Source organism: Ascaphus truei, chromosome 9, assembly GCF_040206685.1.
Source record: "Ascaphus truei isolate aAscTru1 chromosome 9, aAscTru1.hap1, whole genome shotgun sequence".
Taxonomy (NCBI): Eukaryota; Metazoa; Chordata; class Amphibia; order Anura; family Ascaphidae; genus Ascaphus; species Ascaphus truei.
Genome location: NC_134491.1, coordinates 44431615 through 44458052, shown reverse-complemented (window position 1 = coordinate 44458052; position 26438 = coordinate 44431615). Strand labels below are relative to the sequence as shown.

Genomic DNA, 26438 nt, shown 5'->3' with positions numbered 1-26438 from the left:
ACAACAAGTGTAATTAATCACTACTGGTTAAATAAAGGAGAAACTTCCATTTTCAATGAAGCTTTATTCCTTTTGTATGTGTGACTGGCATGGTAGTGTCACTGCAATATGCAACGTGGGCACAGGGTTACTTTTAGATTCAGTGGTGTAATAGGCCGCGCTTCTCCACTGGGGAATGGTAAAAAAAAAAAAGGAAAGCAGGTGACGGCTTAACAAAAAAAGCACAAAACTTGTATATAAAATAAAAATCCGGGGCTTCCCTTTGTCCGCGTTATTGCCGGTGACCACCTAACGTCTGCAGGCCGCTATGCGTTACTCCCGCGCTTATAGCAATGGGTTACAAATCGTCTGATACCACATTCTGCTCCTGTTTTTGGTCCAAGTATATGAGGACGGACATCATCATTAAGCTGTGGCACATAAATTAGGGGGACACATTCGGAATGAAACCTTTCGCCGCAGCCGCTCCGTCACCCAACCGCCGAGGACAGTCAGACACGGGTGTTTCGCCCCTAGGGTAAGTGATTAGCGTTAACTTGTGTTTTTTAAGTAAGGTTTTTAGGCAAAATTACCTTGGGACGAAACAGCGGCAGCGCCTGCGGCAAAGTTGTAGACGCGGAAACATTGACAGGCAAATAATGGGTTACAAAGCAGTAATTTCAACGCCAAATGTTGCAAAGTTGGGGCGGCAGCTTTCACATATTGGAGCATATCTACACATTGGGTTATTCGGTGCAGCCAGTTACGTATACAGTACTACCATTTGGGCCAGTTACGTATACAGTACTACCATTTGGGCCAGTTACGTATACAGTACTACCATTTGGGCCAGTTACGTATACAGTACTACCATTTGGGTTACATTGAGCTAACGAGGCTGTTTACTGAGCACTAAATGCTGAAGAAGTCGGCATCGCTGCATATTACGGGGCGGTGTCACCTGCTTCCAACCGGTGGGATTTCAAAACCGCAACGTCACACTCAGAAGGAAAACGTGCTGGCAAGGAGCAAGGCCGCCTTTCTCCTGGTTTATGGGCGAAACATGCAAGAGGAGAGGCGCAGGGCGAGATACTCTGTAAACGCCGCTATCAAATCTTTTTTGACAGATGGAATTGTTGTCGATCTTGGATTAAAATGCAATTCTTCCCTTGCTCCCATGAGTCTACGGTTAGAGCCTTTTCCAGCAGGTAAATTACTTGCGTGCTTTGGGATTTAACATTTTTATGGTGAGAGAGCCAACGATGCAAAAGACGGGGGTAAACTCTGCTGCGGGATTATACCGGCACTGAATTCTCTCTGCTATATTTTGTATAAGTGTGTGCAGCCACAATGCATTCTTTGCTATGAAGCGACCAACGTAATTCTGGGGGAAGCTGCATCTCTTTAAATCCGAAGAGGGCGATAGCGTTACTCCTGCAGTGCCTTGCATTAGCCCAGCAAGACTTTGCTTTCCAGTGGATTCTAAATATGACCTATAGGGGTTACAGCTGCAGTGCAAAAAATGAATATGCCCCCACAAGAAGTTACCGGCCCATCTGACACTGAAGGGATTAAATTAAAAAAAACACATGTTAACAGACGGGATACACACATTCAGCACAGGTTAAAAATAAAGAAAAAGCACACCTACATATGGCAACCTCAGCATGTGACAGACAGAGATAAACTTACATGGCAAAGACAGGAGTTAGACTGTAGGGAAGGCACTCGCATAACGTGAGCCGCATCCCGGCTGGCACAGCTAATTCCGTGAGCAAGGCCCCGAGTGCCGTGTAACGGCCCCGAGCGCTCATGCAGGTCCAGTGCAACAGTCATCGTGGGAGCAGTACCGTCCACTTAAGAGGAGAGAGCCAGGTCTTTGTCGGGGTCTCTCCATGCACCTGGTTTAATGACATGGTAAGTGATCAAACATTTCCGACTGGTGCCATGGACCAGTGCCACACGCTGACAAAAGGCCCCTTTGACCAGAGTAAAAGGACGCCTGCTCCAGATGCTAAAACACATCGGCCCCAGAGACAGGTGAGCCTGTGTGTGTAATACATGCTGCCCAACACCACTCTTCTCCATGCGAACTCCCTGCAGGGGTGAGGATCCCAGGAGCTGTGCGCGCATCTGTCTCCATCCTGTAAATCTTGACAGTAGCTTGGATCTTTAACTGTGGAATGCACCCTCTCCGTGGCTCTGCGCCACTCGGAGAATCACCCAGCCACCGCACTCGTGCCTGTCCTATGGCCTCCTCAGTGTGGCATGTGCACACATTTCCAGACAAACAAACTGCAGCGTTCAGGAGACAAAACAGGAGAGAATCCCAATGATTATTACTGACGTGTGAGCGGCTTTCTTACACTGAGCGCCGCACGCTTACACATGAAATGTTATGTTCTTATATAATCCCCACAGGGCTGCAGACCTGGCAGACACGCAAATGCACCACACGTGGGATTGTTATCTACTGTACGGTGGAAGGTTTGTGGTACTTTTTAATGTGTGGTTATACCCATGTACCAGCTTCACATTGCAGAGTGGGCAACCAGCCTTCCACTGACGAGATCCCAAAAATCCTAACAGCTGTCTGTGAGCAAGGTTACTGGTTCTGCACTTTAACCCAGGCTGTGCTGAAAAGCTGTGTAACGCGGCAGGCTTAAGCTTATAGGGGTTCCATGTTAAAATGGGTAAGAAATAAAGTGACACAAGTGCTCATTTGCATGTCATTACCCAGAATTCCTGGCTGCAGTGGAAGTATTGTATGCTAAGAGATAATGGGGAATGACAGGGCTGCAGACGTGTCTGTGGTGCAAATGCACCACACGTGGCCTTACTATATACTATATAATTAAGAAACTATATCAATGATATAATTTCCTCTGGTATCTATCCATCTGGTGAGATACCTACAGTAGTTGAAAATGTGATAGGGATGACAAGTGCTTTCACAAAGTATCATTGCGGGTAACCCTCCCTACAAGGTGCCATTGCCCAAAGCCAGTATCTCCAGCCAAAAACAGGCACAATAGGAAATACTGCTCGTTACTGACTAATTATGTGAATACGCAAATCGGATTTAGTCCATTTGTAAATACATTTGCCTGGTGCCTGATACAATGTAATTATCAGTGACTACAACTCATATTGTCAATAAATACGGGGTGCATATTTACTAAATGGTGCTAAACTGTAAAGCAGGGGTTCTTAACTCCAGACCCTCACCCTCCAACAGGTCAGGTTTTAAGGATATCCCTGCTTCAACACAGGTGATGCAGTCTTCAACTGAGCCTGTGCTGAAGCAGGGAACACACATTGCAGTGAAATGAATAGGTGGGAAGGTGCTTTACAGCGTTGCATCACGGAGAAAGGTGAAAGTGAGCCACGGAACATAACATTGTAACATTGGGAATAACTGTGAATGCGGCGGGCATTTACCCACCTGCAGTCGTCACCTCCTGCGCTCACCACGTAACGATCCGCGCTGGTGAAGCGTATATTAGTCAGGTGAGCGGAGTGTCCAAGGAACCGCTTGTGTTTAGCCTAAAAAAAAATAATCACAGAGAGTGACATGAGGGGCTGAACATAACCAGGGTAACCACACCACGTGTGCGAACGTCATCTCGGGGTAACCACACCACATGTGCGAACGTCTTCCCAGGGTAACCACACCACGTGTGCGAACGTCATCTCGGGGTAACCACACCACATGTGCGAACGTCTCCCGGGGTAACCACACTACATGGGCTCTCTTGTTCTGGTGCGGCATGCTATGAAGCCGGTAATGAAGGTCCCAGATATCCATTTGAAGCGTTACTGCGTTACCGTTTTGCGCCCAGTCGCTCGCTGCACGGTTTGTACAGCAGTTTATTTTCTCTCATTTCTTAAATTGGTTTTCTTCTGTTGTCCTTAATGTAACCGCTGTGTTATAGGCCCCTCTGTCAGTGACGGGGTTAATTAACACTTTGCCAGAAAAAAATACAACAATTCAGAGTCTTATTACTCTGAACACTTAGGTTTGTGGTTTTGTGGTTTTAGCATTTTTTTTGACTGGTGTTTTATTACTTTTATTCAGGGGGGAAGAAGGGGTACAGAAAGTAAAAGGGGGAGTGGGATGTGGGAAAGAATTATTGGGGACAATTTTAACAAAAGTTACCAAGCTTATCAAGTTATTGTATTTTAATTGAAAGATGGTGCAGTGTGTATGGTTTTATTTATTACTAGCAGGAGGGGGGGACAGTGGACAGGAGAGGGGGGGCAGTGGACAGGAGGGGGTGGGGGAATAGTGGACAGGAGGGGGTGGGGGAACAGTGGACAGGAGGGGGTGGGGGGACAGTGGACAGGAGGGGGTGGGGGGACAGTGGACAGGAGGGGGGGGACAGTGGACAGGAGGGGGGGGCAGTGGACAGGAGGGGGGGGACAGTGGACAGGAGGGGGGGACAGTGGACAGGAGGGGGGGACAGTGGACAGGAGGGGGGGGACAGTGGACAGGAGGGGGGGACAGGACAGTGGACAGGAGGGGGGGACAGGACAGTGGACAGGAGGGGGTGGGGGGACAGTGGACAGGAGGGGGGGGACAGTGGACAGGAGGGGGGGGCAGTGGACAGGAGGGGGGGGACAGTGGACAGGAGGGGGGGGACAGTGGACAGGAGGGGGGGACAGTGGACAGGAGGGGGGGGACAGTGGACAGGAGGGACGGGACAGTGGACAGGAGGGGGGGACAGGACAGTGGACAGGAGGGGGGGACAGGACAGTGGACAGGAGGGGGTGAGGGGACAGTGGACAGGAGGGGGTGGGGGGACAGTGGACAGGAGGGGGGGGACAGTGGACAGGAGGGGGGGGACAGTGGACAGGAGGGGGGGACAGTGGACAGGAGGGGGGGACAGTGGACAGGAGGGGGTGGGGGGACAGTGGACAGGAGGGGGTGGGGGGACAGTGGACAGGAGGGGGTGGGGGGACAGTGGACAGGAGGGGGTGGGGGGACAGTGGACAGGAGGGGGTGGGGGGACAGTGGACAGGAGGGGGTGGGGGGACAGTGGACAGGAGGGGGGGGACAGTGGACAGGAGGGGGGGACAGTGGACAGGAGGGGGTGGGGGGACAGTGGACAGGAGGGGGGGGCAGTGGACAGGAGGGGGGGGACAGTGGACAGGAGGGGGGGACAGTGGACAGGAGGGGGTGGGGGGACAGTGGACAGGAGGGGGGGGACAGTGGACAGGAGGGGGGGGACAGTGGACAGGAGGGGGGGGACAGTGGACAGGAGGGGGGGACAGTGGACAGGAGGGGGTGGGGGGACAGTGGACAGGAGGGGGTGGGGGGACAGTGGACAGGAGGGGGTGGGGGGACAGTGGACAGGAGGGGGTGGGGGGACAGTGGACAGGAGGGGGTGGGGGGACAGTGGACAGGAGGGGGGGGACAGTGGACAGGAGGGGGGGACAGTGGACAGGAGGGGGTGGGGGGACAGTGGACAGGAGGGGGGGGCAGTGGACAGGAGGGGGGGGACAGTGGACAGGAGGGGGGGACAGTGGACAGGAGGGGGTGGGGGGACAGTGGACAGGAGGGGGTGGGGGGACAGTGGACAGGAGGGGGTGGGGGGACAGTGGACAGGAGGGGGTGGGGGGACAGTGGACAGGAGGGGGTGGGGGGACAGTGGACAGGAGGGGGGGGACAGTGGACAGGAGGGGGGGGACAGTGGACAGGAGGGGGGGGACAGTGGACAGGAGGGGGTGGGGGGACAGTGGACAGGAGGGGGGGGGCAGTGGACAGGAGGGGGTGGGGGGACAGTGGACAGGAGGGGGGGGGGCAGTGGACAGGAGGGGGGGACAGTGGACAGGAGGGGGGGACAGTGGACAGGAGGGGGTGGGGGGACAGTGGACAGGAGGGTGTGGGGGGACAGTGGACAGGAGGGGGTGGGGGGACAGTGGACAGGAGGGGGGGGACAGTGGACAGGAGGGGGGGGACAGTGGACAGGAGGGGGGGGGGACAGTGGACAGGAGGGGGGGGGCAGTGGACAGGAGGGGGGGACAGTGGACAGGAGGGGGACAGTGGACAGGAGGGGGGGACAGTGGACAGGAGGGGGGGGGGCAGTGGACAGGAGGGGGGGGACAGTGGACAGGAGGGGGGACAGTGGACAGGAGGGAGGGGGGGGACAGTGGACAGGAGGGAGGGGGGGGACAGTGGACAGGAGGGAGGGGGGGGACAGTGGACAGGAGGGAGGGGGGGGACAGTGGACAGGAGGGAGGGGGGGGACAGTGGACAGGAGGGAGGGGGGGGACAGTGGACAGGAGGGGGTGGGGGGACAGTGGACAGGAGGGGGGGGGGCAGTGGACAGGAGGGGGGGGGCAGTGGACAGGAGGGGGGGGGGGCAGTGGACAGGAGGGGGGGGGACAGTGGACAGGAGGGGGGGACAGTGGACAGGAGGGGGGGACAGTGGACAGGAGGGGGGGGACAGTGGACAGGAGGGGGGGGACAGTGGACAGGAGGGGGGACAGTGGACAGGAGGGGGGGGGGGGACAGTGGACAGGAGGGAGGGGGGGACAGTGGACAGGGGGGGGGACAGTGGACAGGGGGGGGGACAGTGGACAGGAGGGAGGGGGGGGACAGTGGACAGGAGGGAGGGGGGGACAGTGGACAGGAGGGAGGGGGGGGACAGTGGACAGGGGGGGGACAGTGGACAGGGGGGGGGGACAGTGGACAGGAGGGGGGGGACAGTGGACAGGAGGGGGGGACAGTGGACAGGAGGGAGGGGGGGGGCAGTGGACAGGAGGGAGTGGGGGGGCAGTGGACAGGAGGGAGGGGGGGACAGTGGACAGGAGGGGGGGGTTGCTTAAAATTTCCGGGTCCCTCCTCTCCACTCCCCCTGTATGTTTCTCCGCTCCCCCCTCTCTCTCCGCTCCTCCCCCCCCCATGCGTAGCTCCGGTCCCCACCCTACAGTGTCTGACACACACACAGTGTCCCACAAACACACAGTGTCCCACACACACACAGTGACGCACACACACAGTGACGCACACAGTGTCACACACACACACACACAGATATGTCACCTCTCCGTTTCCCACCTCCCAGCGGCGCCGCCGTGAGGCATCTGCAGGAGGAAGGGGGTCCTTCCGGGCGCCGCCATCTTAGGCACTCGGCACCGCGAGGGAGTCCTTCCGGGCACTGCCATCTTAGGCACTCGGCGCCGCGAGGCAGCTGCAGGCTGCCTGCCCACTGCCTGTCCCCATGCCGGGGAGGGAGGGAAGTGAGCGCCGGGGAGGGAGGGAAGTGAGCGCCGGGGAGGGGAGTGAGCGCCGGGGAGGGAGGGGAGTGAGCGCCGGGGAGGGAGGTGAGTGAGCGCCGGGGAGGGAGGTGAGTGAGTGCCAGGGAGGGAGGTGAGTGAGTGCCAGGGAGGGAGGGGAGTGAGCACCGGGGAGGGAAGTGAGTGAGCGCCGGGGAGGGAGGTGAGTGAGCGCTGGGGAGGGAGGTGAGTGAGCGCTGGGGAGAGAGGGGAGTGAGCGCCGGGGAGGGAGGTGAGTGAGCGCCGGGGAGGGAGGTGAGTGTGTATGTGTGTCCATGTGTATCCGTGTGTCCATGTGTGTCCGTGTGTGTGTGTCCGTGTGTGTGTATCTGTGTGGCCGAGGGGGAAGAGAGTGGCAGTTGGGTGACGTCAGACCCACCAATCTGATTGGCCAGAGGCTGAGGACCAATCAGATTCACCGCAGATAGCACTAACCTTTCGATTTTATATACTATAAGATTTTGGTTGAAAATTCTAAAAATCCACTTTTGACAAACCTATATTAAACATTTCTCAGTGATTTAGCAACAGTGGTTAAATAAGTGACACAATATTATTACAATGTATTTTCAATTACAAACATGTAAACCTTCCCAAAAATACCCCATTGTTTTCACTTGTATGAGTAATGTCACCATTAATATAGACTCTCCTGAAGGTTCAATGTGTTTAGTTGAATAATATAACAATGTATACCCTCCTCTCCTTCTGTGCTGACATTCATGCTGTTTTTAAATCTTGCCAATCTTTCCTCTGCCACACTGCCCCAAATCTGTCCTTTCCTCTGTCACTCCACAGCTAAAACTCTTAGGCCTCATCCTCATCAACCGAGCGCGCTGGTGCTTCAGCGCAGTGTTGTCATGCGCTCAGGTTGCCCGGGCGATTCCTGGCCAACTAGTTGCACACTTGGGGGGATGTCGGAGGGGGGGGGGGGGGTGCGGCTATGACGTCACGGAGCTGGTTCGCCCTCATCGGGCGAACTGCTCAGGTGACGCGCCAGCGAGCGACAAAATCAAATTGATATGTCTCGCCAAGCAGATGAGCACCGGGCATGTGCACGCACGCTGGTCGAACACATTGTCACAATGCGCATGCGCGCGCTCGCTCTCAGCCTGGACGAGCCCTTAGGCATGCCCTTATTATCTCCCAACTTCACTATTGCAACCTTCTCTTCTGTGGCCTTCCTGCCTATCAACTTCACACTACAATCTTCCGACATGTGGAACTCCCCACCCCCCCCCAACATTCACCAAGCTACTTCCCCCCCAACATTCACCAATCTACTTCCCCCCCAACATTCACCAATCTACTTCCCCCCCCAACATTCACCAATCTACTTCCCCCCCCAACATTCACCAATCTACTTCCCCCCCCAACATTCACCAATCTACTTCCCCCCCCAACATTCACCAATCTACTTCCCCCCCCAACATTCACCAATCTACTTCCCCCCCCAACATTCACCAATCTACTTCCCCCCAACATTCACCAATCTACTTCCCCCCCCAACATTCACCAATCTACTTCCCCCCCAACACTCACCAATCTACTTACCCCCCCCAACATTCACCAATCTACTTCCCCCCCCAACACTCACCAATCTCACCCTCCAATCTACTTCCCCCCCCCAACATTCACCAATCTCACCCTCCAATCTACTTCCCCCCCCCCAACATTCACCAATCTACTTCCCCCCCAACATTCACCAATCTACTTCCCCCCCAACATTCACCAATCTACTTCCCCCCCCAACATTCACCAATCTACTTCCCCTCCCAAGATTCACCAATCTACTTCCCCCCAACATTCACCAATCTACTTCCCCCCCCAACATTCACCAATCTACTTCCCCCCCAACATTCACCAATCTACTTCCCCCCCCAACAGAGTCTCTGTGTCTGTCTCGGTGTCTGTCTCGGTGTCTGTCTCGGTGTCTGTCTCGGTGTCTGTCTCGGTGTCTGTCTCGGTGTCTGTCTCGGTGTCTGTCTCGGTGTCTGTCTCGGTGTCTGTGTCTGTCTCGGTGTCTGTCTCGGTGTCTGTGTCTGTGTCTGTCTCGGTGTCTGTGTCTGTCTCGGTCTGTCTGTCTCTGTCTGTCTGCCTCGGTCTGCCTCGGTCTGCCTCGGTCTGCCTCGGTCTGCCTCGGTCTGCCTCTCTCTGCCTCTCTCTGCCTCTCTCTGCCTCTCTCTGCCTCTCTCTGTCTCTCTCTGTCTCTCTCTGTCTGTCTGTGTGGACGATGCAAATGTGGTGTTTTACACTTTGAACGCACAATACAATAATTCACATGCACGGAAAAAGAAGCGTTTCTTACAAATTTTTCCGGGCAGGGGAAGTCAAATAGTTTGACCATTCCGAAGTCATCCCCCGTAACGAGGCTGATTCCTGAGTGAGAGACGCAGGCGCAGGTCACGTCCGACTTCTCGTTGTGCCTGGACCAGACTCCAACCACCTCATCTCCCAGGACACTGCGGGAATAAGGTCAGGACACGGATTTAACCAGCAGCAATCGCTTGGAGTAAGCCTCAGTCGCTGGAAGGCAGCAAAACTCATTCACAGCATCAGTGCACACTTACACTCCATGAAATTAGAGCAACTCCAGTCCTCAAGGGCCACCAACAGGTCAGGTTTTCAGGATACCAGTGCTTCGGCACAGGTGATGCAGTCGTTGACTGAGCCACTCATTGAGCCACCTGTGCTGAAGCAGGGATATCCTGAATTAGAGAGATCCCATGAGATTGCCCCGTTTTAAGTCCAAACTAATTGTTCCTGATTTGGATTCCTGCATCTTGTCGATAATGCGCAGCCTTAAAATATGTGGCCACTATCTCGTCCTGTTTTAAAGAACACTAGCAGGCTGGGTTTACGGCTGCACTATACTCTGTCAAATTACAATCTTTGTAGCAAAAACAGGTTTTCCTCTTCATTTATACAACATACAAACACGAGCGTTATATCCCGCTGCACAAAGTGCATTGTTAACTTGCAGAACAGGAAGTAGAATTCTGAATAGCGCCATGCTGTGCAGTGCAGGCCTCAGTGTTGGGTACACAGGCCTCACCTGGTCCAGGTAGCCCATGTTATCCTGTCAATCACAGCCTGGTCAGTGAGGAGTTTTCCTGAAGGCACTTCGTAGACCAGACGCTTATAACACCCAGTGGAGACCTGGAAATGGAGAATGACAAATGCAGATGGGCAGTATAGCACATTGAGGCTGTGATGTGGGGAGCAGCTGGTAGCGCGGCATACAGAGCAGCATTAAAGCGCTGTATGTAACTGCAGTAGAGCGATGTAATGCAAATATTCGGGTCGCCGGAGTATGACACTGCAGCACAGCTCCGTTTCATAGGGTGAAGTAACTTTAATGAGAGTAACAAATATTTTCATGAATAGGATCCCCTTCTTTTGAAAAGATCATGAAAAACTTTAACTCTAACAATAATAATCCCAATAATAATCCCAATATTAGGTAACAAAAACTGCTAAAACCTGGAAACAACGCACATTTTCTGTGTAAAATGTATTTTGTTCACTGTTTGTAAGTTACTGAAATTCACTTCTGACGTGGAATTGTCCTAGATCTCTTTTATTTCTCTTTTCCACATGTGCTGAGACTTTCTTCTTTAGTATGGAATATGTAACATCCTCCACTGCAGAGAGGGTTTTTTTTTGACCCATTTAATATACCCCAGTTTTTTCGTGCCCGGATTTACCACATTGGATGACTTCCTGGACCAGACCAAGAAAATAACTATAAAGGTAACACAATAACCTCTGTTGTGACATGGTCGTGTATCATCTCCTTTGTAAGCTCACAATAACCTGGTAGTGGCATTACCCGAGGACAGCAAGAGTCGACACGCCAGAGAACCTCAAATAAACGTGAGAGTTTATTGTGGGACCACGTCTTCTGGAGAGAGGGCTATTCTCTTCCGAACACCACTTTCTGTGGGGGTCCCTGCAGCCGTGGCAGTTTACAGCTGGATTAATGCGAGTGCCCCTTTGAAGTTATCAGTGGCGTTACCTGGACATAGTGGCTGTCCGCAGAGAAATCTATCTGAAGCACGAAGCTGGGGATGTCTTTGCAATAGCTGATCCTGTTCAGCGAGGGACCAATTGTAAGATCGTAGAAATCGACCGCATTCTCGCTGGATCCCACAGCTAGGTAATGAGAATCGGGGCTGAATCTGGGTAGATAAGAGCGGGTAAACAAGGCAAATTCAATCCCTTCCCTTCAGGAGAGGCCACTAGGGTTAAATAAGGGAGCAAAGGCCGTAGGGATATTTCTAAGGTTTATGCCACAAAGGTTACAGAAAAGTGCAAGCTCCAGAGCAGGGGCGGCCAACGCCAGCCTCGAGGGCCACCAACAGGTCCGATTTTAAGGATATCCCTGCTTCAGCACAGGTGGCTCAATTGGTGACTCAGTCGAAGGCTGCACCCCCTGTGCTGAAGCAGGGATATCCCTAATACCTGACCTGTTGGTGGCGCTTGAGGATTGGAGTTGGCCGCCCTGCTGTAGAGGTATCTCTGCTCTTACCTGATGTCCTGAATCGCTGACCTGCGGTCTCTTTTCTTGCCCCAGATTTTAAGGGAAATAACCATCAGGATTATGAACTCCCCGTTCTTCATGCCAATGGCCACCATGTCCCCATCGGGGCTGTAACACACGGTGCGAGCGGCGTGGCCCAGATTCACCTTGTTCAGCATCTTCTGTGTAAAACAAAGACACATACATGCAGTCAGTGCCTTACTCCGGGCGGAGTCCGGCTATCCCGAGCACGGTGCCACCGACACCTCCCGTACCTTCTCCGCAATGTCCCACAGCCTGACCGTCCCGTCCTCTGCAGCAGACAGAAAGAAGTCTCTGGATGGGTGGGTTGCCAACCCCCAGATGGGTCCGTCCATGTGACCGTTGATCAGAATGTTACACGCGGCATTTTTTTCCCCGACCTCGATTATCTCCGCGTTGCGAGTCCCGACCAAGATCTTCCCCTGAAGAGGACAAATGCGAGGGAATAAGAGGAGCCAAATGACGGGATATTGTTTCCGGTTGCTCCGTGGCTGAAAGGCCGAGGCGGATACAACCAAGGAGTTAGGATTTGTCCTATCCGTACTGGCTGCTGATGTGCAATACAATGTATCACTAATCATTCTGAATTCTGCTGCAGTCAGATAACATTTGTGCCCCTAACAGGCAATGTAACTATAACCACCGTAGTGTCAGAGGGAGTTTCACTGGATTCGTATACAGAGCACAGAGCACTTCTCATAGCTGTGGCACTAAACAGGCTAAAACTATTAAAGCACGGTAATCAAGTTGGTGTATATGTATAAATATATATATATATACACACACACACACACATATATATATATATATACACATACACATACACACACATATATATATATATATATATATATATACACACACACACAAACACACACACACAAACACCCCCATACACAGTCGCTGACGAGGGCAGAGGGCCCGGGGGAGGAAGGAGCCTGGCAGGCCACAGACGCTCGCCACGACTTCCTTCTGATGAGTCAGGTGAGGTCCTCAGTCTCTTGTCCCACACCCCTCCTCCTGCTCAACAACTTGAGACCTGCGCCCCCCTTATTTGTATCAGACACGTTACCTTCCCTCTGCACACGGATCTCACACAGTCTGTGATCTGTCCGGTCTCTAATCTAAAGGCACGACATCTCTTCAGCTCCTGATCCCACAGCTTCACTGCGCCGCCTTCCTTGGACCTAAAGAAGCCGAAACATGCGGAGCAATGAATCCAGATCCAGTCAAATACAACCGCTCCAGCCAAGGAAAGACATGTCACAAGTAGGGCTCCAAACATAGGTGCAGAACCGCCTGAAATGTATTCCGCACCACTTAGATTGTAAGCTCTTCGGGTCAGGGACTCCTTTACCTATTGTTTTATCTCTGAAGCGCTTATTCCCATTATGTGCTGTAATATTGTGCCACGTGTATTGTAAAGCGCTATGTATATGGATGGAGGTATATAAATATAGATATACGCACATACTATGTGCCTATTTTCTCCAATAAGCTCATATTAAGCCCATGAAAGCACTATATGGAAAACCTACTGAGCCTATGGAGGAAAGTGCAGATATTTTTTTCCCTACATCCCAGAATCCCCAAATTGCTACAGAATTAAAAAAGAAAGGTAAGTATCACTGTGCAGGTTGTCAAAATGAAACTCAAAATGTGACATTAACATGTTGGATTTTCCCCAATTGGAATATCTCGGGTTGTACCTTTTAAGCATTTGTACTTTAAGCCGGAGATTCCCTGGAATACAGAAACCCTTTATCTTTAAAAAAAAATAACTTTTACATTTATGGGAAAAACAACATTACCCCCATATCCTGTGTAACATCTAATATGGCTACCTGGAACTTCCAGCAGTGATGCGCTCAGCTTCCCGCACTCAACTTCCCGCACTCAACTTCCCGCACTCAACTTCCCGCACTCAACTTCCCGCACTCCATTGGGAAGGAACCTCAGCCCAGTGAGTGACTGTGACACTTACGGCCTTTCCTTCCCGCCAGTAACGATGAGGCCGTCCCTCAGTGTTGTGTACATGGTGAACACCGGCCCATTGTGCGCTTTCGCCACAATCCGTGACAGTATGTGGTCCTTCCAAACGCACACGTCCCCGCTGATCGTCCCAGTGAATGTCAGGTTACCCTGCAAGGGGGAAACAGAATGAATGTGAAACCTCGGCAGCGCCCCTGCAAAAACGTCACATTACTAAAGGAAACACCCACAAAAATGGATGGAAAGCAGGGGTCCTGATTCTGAACCGTGAAAATTCAGCTCCGGAGACCTCCTAGTTCCCGAGATACACACCTGTAAAGGTAGCCGCAGTTCTGTCCCCCAATCAGAAACAAAATGGTGGCTTTAATCTCCCAGCCAGATATTGGCCCGAGTGAAGAGGGGGGTGTAAGTATGAGGAAGTACCGGTGCTACCTTTCCCGGTATGTATTTCGGGAGCCAGGGGGTCACCGGAGCTAAAATTCACAATGTTCAGCTGCGGGGATTCTGGCTTCCCATCCATGGGAAATAAAGGGGGAGTAGCAGAGCCCCTTAAGGAGCATCTTATTGCTAGTAGTAACACAGGAGGGAGGAGGGGGTATGATAGCTTTTATTGGACCAACCAGTAGTTGATATGCTACACGCTTTCCAACCTCACACGGTCCACCATTGTGGTATTATACCGAGAGGTTGGAAAGCTTGTAACATATCAACTACTTGTTGGTCCAATAAAAAGTATTATACCCCCTACTCCCTCTGCGTGCTGTTACTACCTGGAAGAAAGGATTAACACGGCCCCCCACCCTTCTTATTTCTAGGGGCCTCTTCTTATCACATAACACACAGGTCTCAAAGACTTGAGAGGCTAATAGAAATTCTCTGTACTTACTGCCCCGAAAGCCACGGCCAGCATGGTCTGCACCCGAGCGTCCTCAATGGAACTTAGCATGCCCTTCTTGCTGAGCAGAGCCCTCCCCGCCAGAGTCCAGAACCGCACGTGTTTCACTCCCACGGACACAAACTGGGTGTCCGAGTCTGGGCGGAATTCGGCCACAAATATTCGCTGGTTGTGTCCGACTTTGCTGGCAATTTTGGCCCCTGAAACAAATAAAGAAAGAGGAAGATGTCAGCCATCTAACTGTAAGCTCTTCAAGACAGGCAATCAATGTGCCTTTATTATCTATAATAATAATAACGATGATAATATAAATATTAGAAGTGGTAGGAAGAAATGACTGTAGCTGTTATTTAATCCGTTGGAAATATTGGCCCGGCTGCTAACGGTTCTAAGTGTGTAAAGCGAATTCTACAGATGAAAATACAATAAATGAACATTGTGTTTGGGTGGGTTGCACCGTTCTAACATTACATTGTAATCTTTCTACCGGGGTCTCTCAGGTACAATGTCCCATATTCTGCCAGTCATTACATTACCGGCAGCTGGTCTAGATACAAAGTTGCCTTGTTACACAATAAGTACGTGGTACCTTCCTGCCACTTCCATATGGTGACAGTGTGCTCCGGATCCAGCCCCACGGACAGGAGGAGTTTGCCCGTGGCACTGAAGCTGACAGAACAGACGCCCTTGGAGTGGTAGCAGCGCAGCACCGACAGGGTTTGCTTGTTCATGGCATCCCACACGTGGATAGAGGGGGCCGTGGCTGTGAAGATAAACAGGGAAACCCAAGTGATTAATATAAGATACATTAATATAATACAGACCCCCAGCAACAAATATATAACAGATTGCCGTACAGAATGGAGGGTTTATGGGGAAATGTATAAAGGAAATCTAATAACATCTAAGACTGATAACTATGAATATATTTATCTTTCACACATGAATATGTTGGATATGTATTTCGTTTCCTCACTCACCGGACATATCTGCTGCATCACCTAAAACAAACAAAACAGGTGTCACTATAACCAGAAATAAGCGACAAACAGCGGCCGCCTGAGAGCACATCTGGAACGCTGGATGCCCCTTAACCCCTGCACTGCCTGTAATATATTTCACAGAAAGGTCTTGCTGTTCTGTCTGGTGAGGGAAAGCTGAAATCCTCTCCTTACGGGATTACTGCTTGTGAGTCGGGACTGCACTCCATTCAGTTCTGTCCACTTCATCTTCCTCTTTTTGCCTCTGCGACAATGACTTTAATAATTACCAGTACACAACATTAACTTGATATATTCTACCCAACCGAGCAGCTCCAAGAACGTCAGTAACTGCTTGATCTCTGATGACTTCCCTCTCTTACAGTTACTGTACCTCCTTAACTTGTAAATAATGCAAAATAAATACACAGGGGCCCAGTTACAAAGGCAAGATTGGCACGAAACTGGCGCTTATTGCATCATTTTTCTGTTGCGTGTCTTTGCGCCAATGTATAAAGGGCTCCAGTCCAGTGTTTGCGATCTGTGCGTCAGCAGGTTTTTGGGAGGTGTCCGGGAGACAAACGACACACAGATTCAAATGAGATGTATTAAATTGTAATCCTCTGTGTGTCACTTTCATTCTGCGTCAAACAATCCGCCAGGTCTGAGGCGGCAGTAATTTTCCTGCTTAAAAATCTGCACCTTATGTAAGAACCTGGAGCAACACGTTTAGGAAATGTGATTCCATTTTGGAGCAAAAGTTGGTGCAAGTTTTCTCTGCGATTTTATACAAAGAGTGGAACTGCCATTTATTCAACTAAACAGCGAAAGCCATGAGAGATCATTAATGACTACTCAAGTGAACTGATATTAATGATCACTAGTGGCTATCATAGATTAATAAGAGGATTTCTTCATCCCTGTCATATAACAGGCTCAATCTTATACAAATACGAGCACCTGGAGCAACAGGATGTAATAAAATAACACATCACACGTTCTTCAAAAGGTAATGTTTATGTTGCAGGGAAACATTTTAGATCTGTTTATTTTTGTTCATTGCTATATGGAACAGATTTTTTAATTATTTGATCGTTATTTGATTGTTTTTTAATATGTTTATTTATCTGTTCTATGCTGATGAACTTGTTCACGACATGATAGGCGGCTGCCGCTGTGTTTCAGCTGTAACTAACTCACGGTGATTGCCCACAAGGGTATATAATGCTCCAGCAGGCAGCAGCCTATCATCCTTTGAAAAGTTCACTCACGTGACGAAACGCGTCAGGACGTTGTGATGTAGTGACGCACTGACGTCATCACGCAAGTTGTAGGCTGTTTCGAGGTCTGCCAGTTTCTCACTACACATGAGGAAAAGCAGAGGATACTTCCGGGCAAAACGGAGCTTTATTAGCAGAGTTGGGTGTTCTAAGGTCTGAGTGCTGGGACTATGGTTTCACGTCAGGCACGTGGAGTGAAGAAGCTGACATCTGGATATCTTCCTACTACATCGGACGGTGTATCAGCTACCTGCCTTAGGCTGCGGTCCCAGTACACCTTGTGCGCATGGCGCGGCGTGCACTGTGCGTGTAAGCACCGCCCCTCAATGGGACTGGGACCAGTACGCATCGTCACGCAGAAGGTGCAGCCGCGCTGCGCTGCAGGGTTTTTCACAACTCAATAAAATTGAGTTTACTCCTAGCGACGGAGACGTGGCCACGCCCCCCACCGGCGGTTCACCCAATGAGGGCGAACCAGCTGCGTGACGTAATGGCCACGCCCCCGCAAATCCCCGACCACGCCCCCTCCCGTCGCAAGCTCCTCTCTCCCTGTCAGACCGCAGATCGCGGTTAGCGCTGTGACACGCGCCGCCCCCCCCGCCGGGCGCGCGTGTCACAGACATTACTGGGACCGCTGCCTAACACCACCACCCCTCCTGCTCACACTGACTACTATCTCCCATCCAGCCACGGATAAGGCTAAGGCCCCGGTCACGCCGCTGTAACGCGCGCCCGCGATATTGGCGGCGCGTTCAGCCGATTCCCCGGTCTGCAGCTCACTGCAAGAGGAGAGACCGGGGGGGCGTGGCGGAGGAGTGACGGGGGCGCGGCCATGACATCACCCGGCAGGTTCGCCCTCATTGGCTGAACCGCCGGGGGGCGTGGCGTATCGCTCGACGCGAGTCCTGCTCTCAATATTACTGAGAGCAGGAGTAGCTCTCGCGCGAGCGCTGCGGCCCCCCCTCACAGCGGGCCCGGCGCCATTGCAGGGAGGGTTCTCGTGCGCGCAGCGGCGGACGCTGTAGTAGGCAGCGGGGGCAAGGCCTAAGTATCTCTATTTACTGCTTGTGTATATCTACAGCAGTTACCTGCCTTTCTATCCTCCTGCAGTCTCAGCTGGTTTACAGACTGTCTCCCTTGAATGCTTTTTTACTATTTGAAGTGAGTGCAATTCCTGGCGGCCACTTTCTGCTTTTTTAATAAATTGTCAATTTTACAAACAATATTATGCCATGGAGCTGGCGCTTCTTTTTGTCTTTGTGATATATATATATATGGTGGGTAAAAAACGTGACAAAAACCATCCACAGTAAAGCATATAGCAACTGTAAATATTACTGTATGTTCATTTGCATGTCTTAGGCAGGTCTGCAACCCCGTCTTTCACCATTATCACCCAGCAAACAGCACTTCCACTGCAGCAAAGGATTCTGGGAAATGACATGCAAATGAGCACACAGTGCCACCTTTTATCTCATGCTCCTATTACAGAGCAACCCTTAAGCCAATGCATGCTGCTTTAAACACAGCTTTTAAGCAATCTTACCCCAGCCTTTTGTCACTTTTTTTTACCTACCATAACTTAACTGTATATAAATATATATATATAGATATATCTATATCTATATATATATATATATATATATATATATATATATATATATATATATATATAAATCAGTAAGGATATATATAGAGCATTGTGTAAGAAAGCTCAGCCAGCGGATCCAAGCCATGGCATGGGCTAAGAACGGGCTTCACATACAAACATACCTACTTGACCAGTTGCCACTATGTTGGTGAACTTTGGGTGCTGGTTCAAAGTCAGGCACAAAATGTCATCCGTGTGTTCCTGGTAGAAACTTTGAGAGCCTGAAAAAAAACCCCAAGAGATGACAGGATTATGCTGGGAACACAAATGATTCTGATGCTAATCAGAGCTCAGCAACGTTCAGGTATTTAATACAGTGCCAGAGAGCAGAGGGTTTTAGGTCTTTTAAGAAACGCGGAACACTTTAAGAATTCATAGTAACTCCATATAAAAATACCATTAGTGAGCACATTCATGTCTCAGACAGGGCCTTCTCAGACGGGACTGGTCTCAGACGGGACCGTCTCAGACAGGACCTTATCAGACAGGACCGGTCTCACACAGGACCTTATCAGACAGGACCTTATCAGACAGGATCTTATCAGACAGGACCTGTTTTAGACGTGTGAATGTGCTCACAAGGGGTAGCTATATGTGCTGTACACTGTACAGTGGACGGTGTTTGTCACTTGTTACTCCTTAGGCTGCGGTCCCAGTAATGTCTGTGACACGCGCGCCCGGCGGGGGGGGGCAGCGCGTGTCACAGCGCTAACCGCGATCTGCGGTCTGAGAGGAGAATCTTGCGACGGGAGGGGGCGTGGTCGGGGATTTGCGGGGGCGTGGTCATTACGCACACGGCTGGTTCGCCCTCATTGGGTGAACCGCCGGTGGGGGCGTGGCAACGCCTCCGTCGCTAGGAGTAAACTCAATTTTATTGAGTTGGGAAAAACCCTGCAGCGCGGCGCGGCTGCACCTTCTGCGTGACGTTGCGTAGTGGGCCCTCCCCCATTGAGGGGCGGTGCTTACACGCACAGTGCACGCCGCGCCGTGAGCACAGGGTGTACTGGGACCGCAGCCTTAGAGAGAGTCCGCTTGTACAGTAGGAACTCCATAGAAACCTGGCAGCCAATACCATGTACCTAAAAATTCATATGTACGTTTTACTTATTTAAATTAACCAACACCTCCCTACATCATATGTAACGGCTAATGTTACAAAATAACATTCCAAAATGTTTTTTAATCGTTGGGCTTATGTACGAAGCATCGCAAACAGATTTGTAATGAAAAATTGAAGCATGTCGAACTCGATGTTAAATTCTCTTGTTCGCGCCTCTGTACTAACACGACGTTTCTCCATCGGCGCGAGCAGCGGCAAAAAGGATCTTTTTCATTTTTGTTGGCGCGTAGAAATTGACTTCTCAGATGTAAATTGTATGTACTTAAAAATAATGTTTCTGTCCTCCACAAAATCGGCCGCCAATTTCAGCTCTGGCGTAAACGCTAAAAAGCCTGTTAATGGTGTTAGTTAGCGCAGAATGACGCTGCTATGTATAAACAACACTTTGTATTAGACACAGCTAGGATGTTTCATTGTATAAGTAACAAAATATTATTTTCACAGAATTACTATTACAAATAAAATTACACTAATAATTGACATTTACTATATTTATATATACTTCTAGTATAAATATTAGTATAAATAAAAGCACACATCAAATTCTGTTTTCATTTAAGTTGTATCAATCAAGTATTCAACATGAAAGAGGCAACAAAAATAGTTTCAAACAATACATACTGCATCATATGTATAAAGTCACTATCATAAATACATACACATATACAATATGAAGGTTTGTATTACTTCTTAGCACTGCTATTTTTGACACAAGAAACATTTGATAAAATATATGTTATTAATAATGCCCCATAGTTTCCTGAAAATAAAAATATCTGTTTTTAACATTTTTTCATGAAAATCCCAGGACTACCACACTACTCTCACACACTCGGCAGGAATAACACTCTAACAGTTTGGAATCACATTATAATAAAGATGCGCATATTTTTTTTTAAAGATTGTGACCAGCTAAAGATGATGGAAATACGCCCTAGAATTAAATGACTTCTTCCGGGTTAGAAGTCATGATACAATTTTCAATATCTCTATGTGTCCCAAGTAAGCAGAAGTGGCCACGTCGGTGTGATGACGCGTTTTAAGGAATCAGCAACACTTTAAGATAAAAGAGCTTCATGAGGCAGCAGCATCTGCATCGCAGGAAAAGACTCCTCGGTCATTACCTGTAGCCACGTTGTACAGAATCCCGACAGACGCCGTGTGGTACAGGATGTCAGCGCCGTCATTCAGATAGTGCACGTTATTGCGACAATCTTTACCGCGGTATCCAAACACCAACTCCAGCAACAAGTCCTGCCATGTTATCAGAAACAGATTGTACTGGAAGCATGGCGATGTTTATCAAGGTACAGACACTCACACATTGGGCGGCATACCTTACTTTGGACTATAAACCAGGGGTAGCCAACTCCTCAAGGGCCACCAACAGGTCAGGTTTTCATGATATCCCTGCTTCAGCACAGGGAGTTCCGTCAGTGGCCCAGTCAAAGACTGAGACACCTGTGCTGAAGCAAGGATATCCTGAAAACCTGACCTGTTGGTGGCCCTTGAGGACTGGAGTTGGCCACCCCATGACTATAAACAATAACCATGTAAACCCTTGCCTTCCAACATAAAAGCGCTCAGCCATGTAACACCATCGCTACGATTCAAACCATTTGGTATTGTGCAGCTTTAATGAGCAGGGTTGAGTAATAAGCAATTTTTTGGAAACTTCTAAATAACAGCACTCTCTACAAAGTGCTAAAAAAAAGTTATTTCATATTAATATGATTAATATGCAGCAATAACGTCCTTTCGGATTTCATTGCTGATCATATTATCAGGGTGGAAAGAAAGAAATAAGACGCGGTAGTTGGCACAGAGGCGCCGTTCTTTCACAGGTTTTAGTGATCTCCCCAAATTTTGGAAGCCCCCAAATGCATGGAAAAATGAATTGCTATTAATTTAGAGATAGTTGGGGGAGGGGCTCCATTACTTAATGTCAGATTTTGCTCTTGGATCAGACTATGAATGAAGCTGCAGGTCTGTACCTGGAAACCCACAGGAAAACAATGAATCCCCACCACCTCCTCCTCTGCCGGAGCTCTTCTTATTTGGGGCCTTTATAACTGTGGTGGTTATTATCATATACATGGTAGGGATATAAAAAAAAGTCATAACGAATCAGCTGACGCATATGTCCCGTGGGCTATGAACACACACATTGAATGATGATGATCAGTGAGTGATTAGACAGAGGATGAGGAGCGGCTGTGACGATGTCTCCCTTCTTACCTCTATGGGTCTCTTCTTTTTCCCAACGTTATTAGTCTGAAGCTTTTCAGGCGGTGGCAATGCCCTACTTACAGGAGGTCTGAAACAGAGAAGTGGGAATAAGAAACGGTCGGTCACCCATCCCACGCCAGAGTAAGCGATCTACAGAGGTAAGGACTGCAACATGCACGGCGCGGGTTCTAAAACCTGCCACCCCCTCCAGAATAACCAATGAATTAGCAAATATACACAAGGGCATTTAATCCCTTCACTGCCATGAGGAACAGTCTGGGGACTTCCCACCTACAGTAGATCCAGTGGGAGGTAATTCTTTCAAATGTGCAGCAGCTGCTATTAAGTATATTCCAGCATTCGGCTGAATGTCTGAGTTAATATGGTCATAGCTATTACACTCTAGCCATTGAAATCCGCAGTCTCTACAGTGATGATGGGAAAGATACGTTGATGACATTCAAATGGTGGTACGGAACACAGCTCACTGGATGTTGATGGATGATGATGATATAACACTTAGAGGGACAGAATTACCTGGAACCTCTACACAGCAGCAGGTAAGAAAAAGATACACATTACATACACAAGGATAGCTGGAGGCAAAGACTCAGAAAGGAAGTGAGGTTTAGGGGTAATTCAATATAGTCCAAAGTGTCCGTTCGAGCCATTCTCAGATGAAAACTCTCATTAATTAAGGAGGTCTTCTTAGCTTATATACCCTAACCTACGTGATGCTCAGGAAGTGGCTATAATTAAAATCAAGGCATCTCCATTGCTAATGTATCTACTGTATCTCTCTCCTCCTCTTACACATTGTGCCCGTTCAATACAAATTATTATTGTTATTATTATTTTAATGAAAGCGAACAAAGAATCATCTTGGATGAATGAAGACAACTCAAAAAAGTCCAACAAGAGGTGTTTTATTTTTATAACCCCAGAGAATTTTTCATGCATGTGCATTTCCTTATCCCCTTGAAAACCAGATTCCACTCTGACATTTAAGGGGTTAACAGTGCATTTATCGGTGACAATGCAAAGAGAGGTATATTGTATGAGTGTGTAATTGTTTTCAACTTAAAATAGGGACAAGGGTCACTGTAAATTCCCTCTAGTTCTCAAACAACGGTAGCTACAAACAGAAATCATTTCTCGCGGATATACGCCTGGGAGTCGGCGGTGCTGAGATATATTATTTGTTAACAGGCCGTGTTTGTGCATCGCACTATAAAACGCCGTCCTTCTTTAATGTGACATTGCTGGCAGGCAGTTTCACGCATTCCCATGATACCTAGGTAATTACAATATGCAAATTGTGACGAGAAATGTAAGACAGCATCATTCAAATGAACATCTGCTGTTCTCCTTCACATTTGTTATGGGACAGGAAGGGAAAAATAAATGCATTTAATTCAGGGGTGGCCAACTCCAGTCCTCAAGATCCACCAACTGGGCAGGTTTTCAGGATATTCTTGCTTCAGCACAGGTGGCTCAATCACTGGCACAGTCAAAGACTGAGCCCACCTGTGCTGAAGCACAAATATTCTGAAAACCTGCCCTGTTGGTAGATCTTGAGGACTGGAGTTGGCCACCCCTGAATTAAATGCAGCTTTTATAGGGGATATTTAGGTATTTGTAATCGTTCTTATTGTTGTTACATTGACTGGATCTGTAATTTAACGCCTTCATGGCAAAGGGGTTAAAAAAAATATCCAACGGACATTATATTTATATCACAGAATATGAAGGATTTTTACTTTTCCAGACGCTTACCTGACTACCCCCTGCCTTCATGGAAGCAAGAACAGAGACAGAGGATAAGAATTAGCCAATTTCTATGAACTGCTCTCTCTCCGGCACAGAAAGCGTTAACTGTCACAGAACTACTAGTGATAACCAATCAAAAGTTATTAAGCCGTAACCCCTTCCAGAAAGCTCATAGAAACTACTGCAATTAAATAAAAAATACAATTAATAAAAATGTTACATTTTCTTTTTTTTTTTCCCTGACGCCATCTCTTCTTCCCCTTTCTAACTCTGTTTATTTATTTTTTAATCTGATGCCTTGTTCAGGAGATTTAAGCGTTTGAAATATGAAATGTCCAAGAGGTTAAAATGAAGCTCTCTCCGGAGCCCAGGGCAGGTTACCATGGTAACCTGGAAAGCTAGAGATTTAGAAAATGGTGTTTTTAAAGAGTAGGACACACTCTGGGTGCAAGATCCTAACATTATAGCAGTTAAGCTCATAGTTTTCCGGGGGGATTCCTCCGCTGACTTATTGCAGACACGTCCCCTCGTAATGACGTCTCGCCAATCTGCTTGGTCTCCCTGACTTTTAGCGTTAGCAGTCTCATAGGTTGCAATGGCGTCTCATCGATAGAATTGAGCCGCTGCTGGTCCCGTGGGCACCTCTATGAATTCCGGGGGCGAAGTTTGAGGGGACAGGGACCCAAAAATATCCTTTGTCAAATTCCACCTGTGCATTCAAATGCCATGTGTTGGGGTTCAGAACCCCCAAATCTGCCTGATTTCTGTCCTTGGAGGCATTGGCCACCAGGCCCCGATGTAAGGCAGGGGTGGGCAACTCCAGTCCTCAAGGGCCACCAACAGGTCAGCTTTTAAAGATATCCCTGCTTCAGCACAGGTGGCTCAATCAGTGGCTCAGCTCACCTGCGCTGAAGCAGGGATATCCTGAAAACCCGACCTGTTGGTGGCCCTTGAGGACTGAAGTTGCCCACCCCTGGTCTGTATCGCCTCCCTTCGCCCCCTCCCCCCCCCCCCCCCCCCTGCCCCTACTTACTTCTCATCCAGAGAAAGCTCTTTCTGCTGCAGGTGCGGCCTTATTCCTGCCATGGGACGGATGTTTGTGGATAAGGCTTTGGTGGTGTAATTCATTTCATTTTCTCTTGTCACGTCGCTGTCATAACCTGGAGGGATGGGAGTGATGTCATAAACACGAACATACTCATTACCCATTTATAAAAGCAAATGATATCTTCCAAAATGTGAAGCTCCTTAATAAGCTGTCCTATTATTACACACGTAACCTGTTCCACTATTATCCATTATCTATGACCCTATTACTGTTCCGAGGAAGAGAGGGAACTCTCGGAGGCTCATCCTATAATATCAATTGTGGGTCCAAATAAAAAAGTATCCCCTAATACTGAAGTTATTTTACACTATCACCACTGGTTCTATTTAATTCATTATCCTTTTAAAAATTAGGTTCTCTGCTTTAAAAAAAAAAATAGAAAACAAAAAGTCAAAATGTGTGTGTTTGACATTAAATTATTAGTGAACTCACCGACACATGAACAGACCATTCAGAAGAGCTCTTGTGATAAATAAGGGAGACGGCTGGTTAATTGTTTGAATGACAACACCACGAGCCAATGACAGGGCTCTAATTCTCCAAGTTCCTCGGAAGAGACACCTCTAGTGAGTGGTTCTTTGTGTAAGTGAGCTGTGCTGAATGGAGCTCTCTGATTGGTTCATCTCACAGCCCTTTTGTATAAATAAAGCCCTTGTGTTCCTCCTTGCTCTCACATACCTCCATCCTCCTCAGAGTCCAGGTCGGACTCCTCACTGTCACACTGCCTGGTCTCCCTGTGTCCCTCCATCTCATGGGTCCACAGCATTAGGGAAGTGTCTGAGCCCCCGACAGTGACCAGCAGACTGTCATCATGTATCCACCGTAGATTAGTCACGTGTGAGCTGTGTGCCACGTACCTCTTAAACTTCCCAAACTTCCCCTGAGGATCACACAGCATGGATCCTGTTTAATCACTGCGGAACATTTTATACATTCGCAGGGGTTTCAGAAATATGCAGAACAGTATGGCGTATATTCACTAAGTGGTGCTGTTCCATAATGCACCTTCCATATGGAATATGTCTTATGGGGAAGCCCAGCCTAGTAAATATGGCCCTATATTTGGGCAGAGCATTGCATTTCTAGTCACAGCAATGCCTGTATGTATATTTTTATTTATACAGGCATACCCCGGTTTAAGGACACTCACTTTAAGTACACTCGCGAGTAAGTACATATCGCCCAATATGCAAACGGCAGCTCACGCATGCGCCTGTCAGCACGTCCTGAACAGCAATACCGGCTCCCTACCTGTACCAAAGCTGTGCGCAAGCGGGGAGACTATAGAGCCTGTTACAAATGCGTTATTTACAGCAGTTATGCACGTATATGACGATTGCCGTACAGTACATGCATCGATAAGCGGAAAAAAGGTAGTGCTTCACTTTAAGTACATTTTTTGCTTTACATACATGCTCCGGTCCCATTGCGTACGCTAATGCGGGGTATGTATATATGCGTACGCTAATGCGGGGTATGTATATATGCGTACGCTAATGCGGGGTATGTATATATGCGTACGCTAATGCGGGGTATGTATATATGCGTACGCTAATGCGGGGTATGTATATATGCGTACGCTAATGCGG

The 26438-nt window shown here is 49.1% G+C and overlaps 1 protein-coding gene across 3 annotated transcripts in view; it reads right to left on the bottom strand.

The window, feature by feature from the left end:
- Positions 1-44: 44 nt before the first annotated feature.
- The window catches only part of EML5 (EMAP like 5), a 148550-nt gene continuing 122156 nt past the window's right edge, over positions 45-26438 (bottom strand). The window contains exons 26-42 of one of the 3 annotated variants that reach the window (XM_075614580.1): positions 25528-25729; positions 24775-24901; positions 21981-22059; positions 20867-20996; positions 18745-18843; positions 15692-15712; positions 15301-15474; positions 14703-14911; positions 13809-13966; positions 12897-13011; positions 12058-12246; positions 11792-11964; positions 11279-11441; positions 10316-10419; positions 9569-9722; positions 3425-3525; positions 45-2274 (exon numbers count right to left, since the gene is read on the bottom strand). In XM_075614580.1, the coding sequence (XP_075470695.1) occupies positions 2238-2274; positions 3425-3525; positions 9569-9722; positions 10316-10419; positions 11279-11441; positions 11792-11964; positions 12058-12246; positions 12897-13011; positions 13809-13966; positions 14703-14911; positions 15301-15474; positions 15692-15712; positions 18745-18843; positions 20867-20996; positions 21981-22059; positions 24775-24901; positions 25528-25729 (2235 nt within the window). In that variant the 3' untranslated portion in view covers positions 45-2237. Of the gene's footprint in view, positions 2275-3424; positions 3526-9568; positions 9723-10315; positions 10420-11278; positions 11442-11791; positions 11965-12057; positions 12247-12896; positions 13012-13808; positions 13967-14702; positions 14912-15300; positions 15475-15691; positions 15713-18744; positions 18844-20866; positions 20997-21980; positions 22060-23636; positions 23763-24774; positions 24902-25527; positions 25730-26438 lie in introns of those variants that run through there. The other 2 variants (XM_075614582.1, XM_075614583.1) reach the window with 2 other exon arrangements.